At 42.7% G+C, this 11,200-nt stretch overlaps 1 protein-coding gene across 5 annotated transcripts in view; it reads right to left on the minus strand.

Moving 5' to 3' along the window:
- The window catches only part of RFX4 (regulatory factor X4), a 130,750-nt gene that overhangs the window by 52,197 nt on the left and 67,353 nt on the right, over nucleotides 1-11,200 (minus strand). For 2 of the 5 annotated variants that reach the window (XM_072973069.1, XM_072973068.1), the window contains exons 6-9: nucleotides 9,184-9,397; nucleotides 7,306-7,383; nucleotides 2,435-2,512; nucleotides 1,970-2,133 (exon numbers count right to left, since the gene is read on the minus strand). In XM_072973069.1, coding sequence (XP_072829170.1) covers nucleotides 1,970-2,133; nucleotides 2,435-2,512; nucleotides 7,306-7,383; nucleotides 9,184-9,397 — 534 coding nt within the window. Of the gene's footprint in view, nucleotides 1-1,969; nucleotides 2,134-2,434; nucleotides 2,513-7,305; nucleotides 7,384-9,183; nucleotides 9,398-10,983; nucleotides 11,183-11,200 lie in introns of those variants that run through there. The other 3 variants (XM_072973070.1, XM_031683159.2, XM_031683158.2) reach the window with 3 other exon arrangements.

Consider the following 11,200-nt stretch of genomic DNA (forward strand, 5'->3'; position numbering starts at 1 on the left):
CTTAGAGAAGTTATTTTATTTGTCCAAAGAGATGCAGCAAGTAATGGAAGAGCCAAGATTCAAGCCCAGATCTGCCTGGTTCCAAAGCCTGAAGCCGTAACCGTTAACTTACTGCAGTCTCAGATGATGAAAATTCCTGTGCTGTGCACATTGAGATTCCCTGTTTCTCCCCATTTCCAGACCAGTGCCTTCTGCCTTTTCGTCAGGGGCACTGCTACTGCTTCAGCATCTCAGGCTCAGTCCTCAGTCTTCTCATTGCTTCTTTGCTATCTTCTCCTCCCTGATCATCTACCTCCTCCTCTGCCCCGCAAAACACACACGTTAATGTACGCTCTCTTACTTCTGCTAAACCTGTCATTAACAACCACTGTGCTAAAGGTAACAAAAGGTAAAAAGGCCAAGTTTGTGAATGGGCAATGTTTTTTATAAATCAGAGTGTGTATTCATGGTTATCCCTATACCATTATCACTTATTCACCTAAAAGCATATTTCAATAAGCCATACAGAGTTGGAAAGGAAGGTGTGATTAAATTAAGGATCTTGAAATGCAACTTGGATGTTATAACTAGATGGATCTTAAATCCAATGACAGTCCTTCTAAGAGAAAAGTGAGACCTAGAGTGGGAGTCAATGTGAAGATGGAGGCAGAGACTGGAACAATGCATCTACAAGTCAAGGAACACCAAGGATTGATGGCAACAATTAGAAGCTAGGAGACAGGCATGGAATGATTCTCCCTCAAAGACTCTGAAAGGAACCAACTCTGACACCACCTTGATTTCAGGCTTCCGGCCCCCAGAACTGTGAGAGAATAAATATCTGTTTTTATCAGCCACCCTGTCTGTGTACTTTGTTACTGCAATCCTAGGAAACTAACACACTGCATGTGTTAACAAACTAACACCATGTAAAAGAAGGTACTTAAAACATCATTCATCACAGCACTGTAGTAGGACAAGACAGGAAACATCAAGACAACAGATTAAATCCAATACAGCAGAACAACATGCAGGTATAAAAAGAAGAAAAAAGCTCTTTATGTAACTGAGACTGATGTAGAATCCTCTCTGGAACAGTCCCAACAGGAAACAGATGCCACTCAAAACAGTAAAGTTTATTTATAAGGGGTACGTCATAAAGGCATACAGAGGCCTAAGAGAACCCATAAGGGAGATTGCTGCAACCGGGGGTTGGGCCAGCAGGTTCTCACCCACCTCCATGCCCAAAGGACAACCTGGCAGAGAGGCTGCCTGGAAGCAGCAGAACTCTGCGGGACAGACAGATGTGGCCAGCGGAGGTGACCTCATAGGAAGGGAGGCATAGAGTCAATCTCCTGACTTCTCCCTCCTCACTCCCTCCCTCCAACCTCCCTTCTGATCCCTCATCCCCACTGTTGGCTGATCTGAGCTAGAAGTCAGAAGGAAAGGGAGCCCCATGAGATGCTCCATGTGGTCCTCCCATACCCCGTCACCTGCTGCAGGGCAGAGGCAGCACGGAGCACAGTGCAGTGCACATCTGGAGGGACATGGAAGCTGTCCTATAATCTCCAAGACTTTTTGTTTTTAACAAGGTACCGAACAGTATATATAGCATGTCACCATTCCAGTAAGAAAAATATATGCACTGGTTACATGTGCATAGCAGATCTGGATAGACCTCCAAGTAAATGATTATATTTGATGCTCTAGGGAGGGGACCTGGGTATCTGGGGAAGAAGAGTAGGAGGGAGACATTTTACTGATTATCATATTATACTTTTTGAATTTTGAATGATACAAGTGGTTCAAAATGTTAAACTTTTATTTATATTCAAAAATTTAAATAACATTGAATTTTTCAAAGTCCAATATTAATGATCTTTACAAGGGAAGCTCCCAAACAGTGCATGGTTATATTCAATTAGTGAGAAGCAGGAACAACACCTGCTGAGGTCCAGACACGAGGGGATATAAGAAGAAGCGTGCCCACCTGTCAGGTAACGCCTGCAGCACAGTGGGCATCAGCACTCCGGAGATAGCTTTGTAGAGGATGGAGTCACACACACCAACGATGTTCACCACCGTGGAGGAACCCAGCACAGGCAGCATGTGGGGCGGCATTCCTTGCCAAAAGTGCAGAAGGAAACTTTGAACCTGTATTGACCCACGGAGAGAAGAACCGCGAGGTTACACAGGGCCCTCCCAATAGAGCCTTAGGATTTGGCCAAGGCCAACCCAGTCTGCAGTGCCATTATCTCCTTCCCTTGCAGCAGCAGAGGCCACTGCAGCCTGGTGTGGCTCAGGAAGCCCCAGAAGGTCCTCCTGTCCCAAGTCCTCCCTCTGCCCATCTGTGTGGCATGCCCACTGCTGGAGAACCACTTGGCCTGGCAGCCTGGGATCTGCTCTGCCATGGGGAGAGGAGTAGCATGTTAACCATCAACCCCTTCATGCTTACTGTGGTCTGGGATACTGCTTTTCTAAAAGCCCAGAGCACTAGTACTTCTCTTCGGGACTGCTGGTGCCTCGGGAGCCCCTGGGTATTCCAAAAGGAAGAGAATAATACGTGAGCTGCTGGCAAGAGGAATATGTCCAGAAGGGAAAGGAGTAGGTGCCACAAACAGAAGTCTCCTGATTCGATCTTGTGTGCCAGAAACTGGATAAAGTGCTAGGGCCCCTTTGTATCCAAATTTCACCATCTTCCCAAAGAGCCCTTGGTGGAGCCTTGGCTGGTTGGTGTCATTATGGGATGTTAGATGGGCAGGAAGCTACGAGGGCACTTCAACCCCAACCACTAGCAGAGCACAAATCTAGTAGGCACTCAAAATGGATTTACTGTTATTAGTATGAGGATAGTAGGACCTGCACCTATACCTTCTAGTGTCTGAGTTGGAGGTGAGGGAAAGAGCAGGGTGGGGGTGGAGGGATGAGACCAAATAAGGGAAGTAGAAGATGGTCATCTGGTGTGTATAATAACATTAACAATATCTAGACTTCAGCTAACATTGAGGAGCGGCTCATCTTAAAGTTAGGGAAAAGTAACTGAATCTGTGTGAATTCTTACAGGTGCAACTTGGTTCCTGGACTACATTATTTTCCTTTCCTTCACAGATGGGCACTCTTGAACCCCCATGTACAACACTGCCCACATCCCTGGTCCCCCAGATCAATCCTGATCCAACACAAGAGGTAATTTAGCACCCCAGTCTGACACTTTGGAGGTGGTATTATTATCGGCATTAGCTTTAAGTATTGGTGCTACTATATGCCAGGAACTCAGCATAGGTTCTCTCATTTAATTAATACTCATAATACTACTACAGCTGAGGATCATTACTCCCATTTTGCAGAGACATTAACTTATTTGCCTAAAGCCAAACAGCAAGTCAGGGAATGGATGAATAGAGCACATGTTTTCCTGTCTTTCCACCAATTAGTCTCATGGCTCGTTTGTTCTTCACATGGTAACTGGGCATCTACCCAATTCCTGAGACCTATGTCTCTCCCTGGACTACCACCCACTTCCCAGTTTTCTGCCCCTGCCCTGGGGACCTGTAATTATCCTTCAAGCACTATCACTACTAGGCCCAAGATATCAGTGCACTGCCCTAAGCATTTGAGGCACCCTTGTCTGAGTTATTGAGTGTCACCCAGCCAGGATCCCCACTGTGACTCTACTTACCTATCATGGCTCTTATTTTGTCACTGGGACACCTGGTGGCTGACTGTTAACCAGGCTTGGGCCTGGAGATGGCCCTATCTCTTAGACAAGGTGCTTGCCCTCCAGACAACCCTCTGCTGCCCCAAATCCTAGTCTGTCCCTGGGCACTGGCCTTTGTCCAGGTCCGGGATCTCCCTGCCTGCCGTTCTAACTCCGAGTAAGAAGCACTGCCCAGTTGATTCCTATTACTTGGAATTCTGAATTAATCTGCCTTTCTAAGGTCTCCTTGCATGCAGCCATACCCTTCTTTTTTATATGAGCAGTCAATTCCTAGCAGAAATTCTGGAAAAGATCAGCAGTTACATATATGAAAACAAATCTGTAGAAAATCACTCTCATTAGCAGCCATCTGTCTGTTCCAAGTCTGTTCAAGTGGCACAGGGAGCCCTGATCAGTCCTCCGTCTTCAGAGCAGCCCTTGTAAGGGACGTATTATCCAGTTTTGACTTCCCTTTCAAATCTACATTTTAGACCATTTAATGTCCAATGGACTGGTTCCGTGGAGTGAGAAGAAAAAGGAAGAACAGTATAAAGCTCTTGAGCCGATAACTGGAAGTCAGATGTGAAATGGACACAGTGTTTATGTCAGGAGGTAGAGCCAACAGGATCTCCTGATAAACTAAGATATAAAGCAGGAAGGAAAAAGAAAAATCAAGGTTTGTGGCTAAGCAATTGGGTGTATGGTAGTGGCAATCTGAGACTTGCGGAAAAATAGATTTAGGGTGGAAAATTAGAGCCCTGATTTGGTCATGTTAAGTTAGACGGCAAGTCAATTGAATCTGGAGGTTGCAACTAAATATATAAATATGAGAGTTATTAGCTTTCACAAAATAGAGATGATGTCTACTTATTACTAGGCTGAAATAAGATAACTTATGTAAAATTTAAATGCCTGGCATCATGTAGGCATTTAAAAATGGAAACATAATTAGACAGAAGGGAGAGGTTCTCCTTACTCCTTGCAAGCATAAACGGTGAAAGAATCAGAGGTAAATGATTTTAAATGATTATTTAAAGCAAGTTTCCTAAATTATCTGTTTCAGTACCCTGAACTCTCAGCCCTTTTTCTCTCAGCTCAACGAAATGTCCAGAGATGATTTCCTTAAGAATACCTAAGTAGGTTTTCTATTTCTTTTCCACATCCATGTTTAATTCATTCTTAATATATTGGTACTTCGTGGAAATAGCTCTGATTACAAATAATGAACAAGCAAACAAATAAGGTAATTTAAGATTGTGATACTAGCATACATTTGTGACTTCAACAGATATTAAAGATCTTGAAGACCTGAAACAAACTATATCATCAAGGTGTACCAGAGTCATCCATCATCTATTGACCATTAATTTTTCTCAGCTGTTGAAAAAAGTTATGCTCATCAGAGGTACAACATTCCTCTTCATTCTCTTGTGTGTGGGTAGAATGAACTACATCTTGATCAACCATCTTAAAAAGAGCCACCAAATACCCTTGCCAGGAGGCGGAAAAAAGTACTGGACTAACGGTGCCAGGTGACAAAGATCTAGTCATGATTCTGGCCCTAACCAACTGTGTGACCTCTTTTAACGCTCTGGTTGACATATCTGATAAAAGCAAGCATTTGTATGACCTTTCACCAGGCATTGTTTCATCTCCTTCTTCCAGTAATCCTGTGAGTTGAATCTGCAGGGATGATATTTTTATCTTCATTTCTAGGATGAGGAATTGAGGTAGAGCCAGGTCTTGAACCCAAGTCTGAGGCTCCAAGTCTGGCATTTTTCCCAGTGAAAAGTCTGGACCTCTCACCCTATATTCTGCACCATCATTGCTGCTGCACATGCCTTTTCTTTCCCCCACAAGGCTGTGTCTTATCACTCCATTCCTGGGATCTACATCAGCATACGGCACCATCAGATGCCCAATTAAATGTTGAAACTAATGAATGGAATTCAGTGAAATGGGATGAATAAAGCTACATATGGACATAGGAGGATTGTCACTAGTTTTGTTGCTAGTACGTATGGCAGAGAGGGACAGCTATCCACTAGAGCTCCTCTTCTATAGTAGTGTAAGTTGCCTGCCACCTAGTGAGGGGCCAACCTGCCCAGCTCCCCTTCCATCAAAGTGGGGCTATGAGACCAGCATAAACAATGCAAAAACAATGCATCTCATTTCTGGGCTGATTAAGAAGAGAGGATGTTTTGCCTGTAATACTTTTCCCCATCCATTAGCTGAACAAAGAGAACTCCAAGGCTTTAAAGCAGGGTGCGGCCACAAGGTGGAAGAAGCCTGGGTCCCTGAGTTTGTCCCAGCAACCAGCCTTCCAGCTGAGGGTGTCCACAGTGAACTGTGTGTTTTGTCTTACTGTATTAAGATGTGGGTGTTATTTGTTACACAGGCCAGTGTTGTCTTAACCAATCATGAGTCATGATTTGTCAAGATCTCAGTGGTCTTTGAATATGTAAGATGTAGCCAAACTAAAATATGAGAGAAAGCAGTGAGTTTTCTTTTTTAAACAAAAACCCACTTAAATAGTTGCTCAAGGAATTTGAAAGATTTAAAAATCCAGTCGATGAAAGCAAGAACAGGAAGAATATTACTTCTCTACCAACCCAGTGCCATCTCTTCTGGAGCCGTGTCTATGAACTGAGTGACAGCTCACATAAGGTGGTACCACTACTACATGGGGTTCCTGCCGTGGGACAGTAAATGAGCAGCACAAGAATGGGCCAGTGCTCAACAAGCGTTCACTGCCTTACCTCGTTCTCCATCCTTCCATCTCCAACAGCACACAGGCCCGGAAACACACACAAAGGGAACCTCTGGTATCTCTTCCACTAATAGCTACTCATTTTTACAGCCCCTTTAGAGCTTGCCTTATCTTCCCTCAAATTAAATGTCTATACCTGATCCCAGGGTGTTTTGGTTTTGGTTTTGGTTTTGGTTTTTTAGCCTGAAAGGCATTTTCTTTAAACAGGAAGGCTTCAGGTTTATGGGGTGAAATGTGTGGTTTCCTGCCAACCCTTTGGAAAGCTCTTTTGGATGGCATTTAGGGCAAGAAGATTTTTTCTCTTTGATTATGTAACCCATGCTTCAATCCTTTCTTATTTTTCCTCTCCATTCTTTAAGTGTAATATTTTAAAATAAAAATGAAATGGAATTTTTACATTGTCTACATTCAAGATGGCCCTACTGGCAGTGTTTAATGGACATGTGGACCAGACCTTGAGAATGGAGGGGGACCAGCTCCAAAAGCACTGAAGTGGTGGGCCTCAGGAAAAGGTTAAATCCAAAACATAGGCAAGCTTTCCTTTAGTTTTTCTGAGTCTATAATTTTGGGTTTAATGATACCTTGGCAAAACTGTGCTCCTAGGAGGCCAATGGGGCTGGATGCAGTTCACTTGTAAGATCAAGGGAAAGGCCACACCAATCGCTGTTCACACAAAGAATCTGTAAAATGGGGATAACAAGAGTACCTGCTTCCCAGGATAACTGTGAGGATTAAGTGAGCTAATGCACATCAAGTGCTTCCAGAGGTCTGGCAACTAGTAGGAGCTCGTGAAATAGGAGCCATTGTTCTTATAAAATTTTAATGCAGAGTATTCACAGCTCAACATTTGTTGACCTACCTCATCAAAGTTGGCTCTTATTACAGTGTCCAGTATCCTCTGACAGTGTGTTCTGTACATCATAATAAAGGTAGAAACCTGTGGGGTAGGGAGGGGTAAAAAATAAAGTCATACATTAATACAGGTTACCACTGCCCTTGGAATCTCAATTTTCAAGTCATTTATTCTCTGTTAAGGGGACGAAATTCACCTAATGCCTACTCATCCTGCAAGACCCAAACCAAACTCACTATTGTTAGGTGGGGCTCTCTGACCCTCAGCTGCCTCCTTTATGCTCCCACAGCACCTGTGTGTGTTTCTCCATCAGAGCACTCATCCTGTGGTACAGAAAGCAAAGGTTTCTCTCTCTGCCCCATCTCCACCCCCTGAACTATGGACTCTGAGAAAATCTTTAGTATATGTGCTGCCGAAGTGAGCACAATGGGAAAATTAAAATAGTGTATTATTCATGCTTGTGTAGCCAACATTTAGTACAGCACCTGACACATAGTAGAGTTCAGTAGGGCCTTTTGAATTAAATGCTCATCAGCTAAGATACTGAAAAGTTAAAACCCTGTGTGTGTTTATAAGAAGAGGTGCTTTTGCCAAAATCACAAAAAGACATTCGGAAATTCTCTGGAAACTGCTTAGCAAAAGAATTTCATCTCCAGCTCCATTTGTCCAAGAGTTTCAAAGCAATGGTACAAGAAGTTTGTTGAGGAAAAAAAGCAAATTCAAGGAAAAAAATTTATCTAGTTTTCAATTTAAAGCATTTTTTACAGGTATTCTTTATATTTTGGAACATAGATATGTGTTTTATATAAGCTAAGTTTGCTTATACAAGCAACTACCTCCCTGCTCGAATGTAAGCTTCCTGAGAACAGGACTCAAGTCTCATTTGCCACTGCATCCCAGCTCCCAGTGTGGTTAAGTAGAAGCTCTACACCTAATGGCACACTGGGCTACATGAAGATAGGTGCATTAGATATTGGATATAGTTTCCTCCGCTATACAGTATAAACCTGTTATTTATTTATTTTACACATAGTAGTGAGTATCTGCAAATCTTGAACTCCTAATTTATCCCTTCCACCCCCTACCCTCCTGGTAGTAACCTATAATGAAAAAGAATATGAAAAGGAATATATGTATGTATATGTATGACTGAAACATTATTCTGTACACCAGGAATTGACACAATATTGTAAACTGACTATACTTCAAAAAGAAAGGAAAAAATTACAAATTAAAATTAAAATAATGTAACCGACCAACCAAACAAAAAAAGATAGGTGCATTAGAGATGCGATCACCCGGGGGACAGTCCCCAAATTTGTGTTTCCAATAATTTCCTCTCAATACCCTATGGCCCAAACTATCTGATTCACTATACCTATAAAATCTCCTTTGCCTATAGGACTGTGATTTCACCACATCCTCTGCAACACAAGGGAGAATAAGATTTATACTATAAAAAAGCAATGCAAGGGAGAGGGGTACTTCCCTTCTGAAATGAGACAGTGCAACATCATAGATGGGTGGGTAGGTAGGTAGGTATGTAAGTTAGACAGGTAGAGAGATAGACTTTTTGCTCTAGAATAGTTTTGGGTTTGTAGTAAAGTTGTGAAGATAGTTCAGGCAGTTCTGTATATCTCACACCCAACTACTGTTAACTTCTTGCACTGGTATGGTACGTTCGTCACAGCTAACGAACTAACAGGAATACATTATTACTGCTAACTAAAGTCCATACTTGATTCAGATTTCTATCTTTATATTTTTAAAACTCACCGTTTTGCAACAAAAGTGTGTATGTTTGTGTGAGTGTGTGCTGTGTGAAAGAGGGAGAGAGAGAGAGAAAAGACCACCCACTCCCAGCAACACTTCAGATATGGTCACCTTCTCCTCAGGCAGACTGGCCGGCAGATTAAGATCTTTGACATTTGGAAACTCTGGCAGCAAGGTTCCAAGTTTGGACCGGGGTGAATATGCCACTGTCTGTTTGCTCACTTCTTTCTTGCCTGTCTCGCTCACCCAGGCAGCTCCTTTCTTGGAATACATCACATCATAATATTGGGAGCTTTCCTTCACCGCGATGCCGTAGTAATGGTACCTGGGCCACAAAGAGAGAGAGAGAGACCCACATGCACCCTTATCAGGTGGGGGTTCCTGAGCCAGGGTAGCCCAAGGCCAAGGAGGGCTGGACCCATCCTCCCTGGGCTAGAAGAGTTAACTCTCCTGTAAGGCTCAATATTTGGAAATCTAGAATTAAACCAAAGTTCCATGTTGCCAGCCATCAATCAGACAGGTAAAAATAACCAAAATTGCCTCCTACAGAAGATGTTAAGTCAAATAATTTTCAAAGCAGAAAGTGGGATGAAAAAATTTCCACTGGTACTTAATCTCTTACATCTAGCCAAATGTGATCCCAGAGGCACAGCACTTGAGTGTCCCCCTCTGTGGGGACCCAAGAAGAAGAGTGTGTTCATGACTGCTAACTTGTACCACCAACAAAAATTCATCTGACCTATGTTTTTCTTAATAAATGGTAGTCAAAGAATGGTATCTTAAAAAAGATAAATTCAGTGTTTCAGTTGACACTGAATGTAAAATAAAGACCAGAACCTTTTATTAACGCAGAATGGGCTTAATAATAGCAATGTTTTCAATTAAGACTAATGAGGGACGGAGGCTGCATTTTGTTTGGATTTTAGCTACAAACTATTGGGCACTTACATGCTAGGCACTTTATATACATTAATACTTTATATACTTTATATATAAGTATACATTTAATACTTTCATAGTAAAATAATACTATGAAATGGGGATTATAATCATCTTTCTACAGATGTGAAAATGGAGGCAAGAAAGCTAAGTAATTTGTTCAAGGTCAAACAGCTGTTTAGGGGAGGAAGCAGGTCTGTCTGACTACAAAGTCACTGTGTTATACTAACAGAAAACACTGCATGGTGATATTTTAAACTTTGGTATTTATCAGAGTGCTTATGGAGTGTAATAAAAACACAGATTCCTAGGCCCCTGCCCAGACCTGCTGATTCAAAACAAGGGAATGGGGCCCAAGAATCAGCACTGAAACAAGCACCACAGGTAATTCTGATGCACAGCTGAGATCAGCCAGTCTACTGGGTTAGGCACCAGCCCAATGAGCCTGTCATTGTCTACTACTGTAAATGGGATGCTCGCCACAGCAGCTAACAAGTGATTTACACATATTACCTTATTTAATCTCATACACCCCCGTTGAAGAATTCATTATTATCCCCATATTACAGACTAGAAAACTAAGGTCCAGAGAATTTAAGTAACACATCTAAGATCACCCAGTAAGTAGCAGAGGCAGGATTTGAACCTCTAAAAGTGCTTGTAACCACTAAGCCAGTGATTCTCAAACTTTACTAATAGTAAGAATCACGTCCAAAGATTCTGATTTACTAGGTCTAAAGTAGATTTTTACAATCACACGGCAACACTAAGGTAAGTCATTCACAGACTTTGCTTTCAGAAACACTGTAAAACATACTAACTACTCTCCTCTACTCGTGGAGACATGGTGGTAATAGTCCCAAAATAACACAAATGAGAGAGCACTGTGAGTTCTCAGAGAGGCTTCCCCGGTAGGGGAGAGCTGAGCACCTGTAGCCGTCCCTCTCCCCACCCCGCCGCCACTCCTGATACCATTCTGTGACACTTCTGCTTGGTGGGCATCTCGCCTCTATCTGAATGCCTCCTGGGACGAAGAACTCGGACCCTCTGAAGGCAGCCCAGTTCATTTTAGGTCAGTATAGTGATCAGAAAGTTCTTCTTTGTGTTGAGCTGATCTCTGTCTTCTGCGCCTTCTACTTCCCAACTGTCGTAACTGCCTTTCTACCTGGAAGGCACTCCTTTGGTGGGG

Source organism: Vicugna pacos, chromosome 12 (assembly GCF_048564905.1).
Source record: "Vicugna pacos chromosome 12, VicPac4, whole genome shotgun sequence".
Taxonomy (NCBI): domain Eukaryota; kingdom Metazoa; phylum Chordata; class Mammalia; order Artiodactyla; family Camelidae; genus Vicugna; species Vicugna pacos.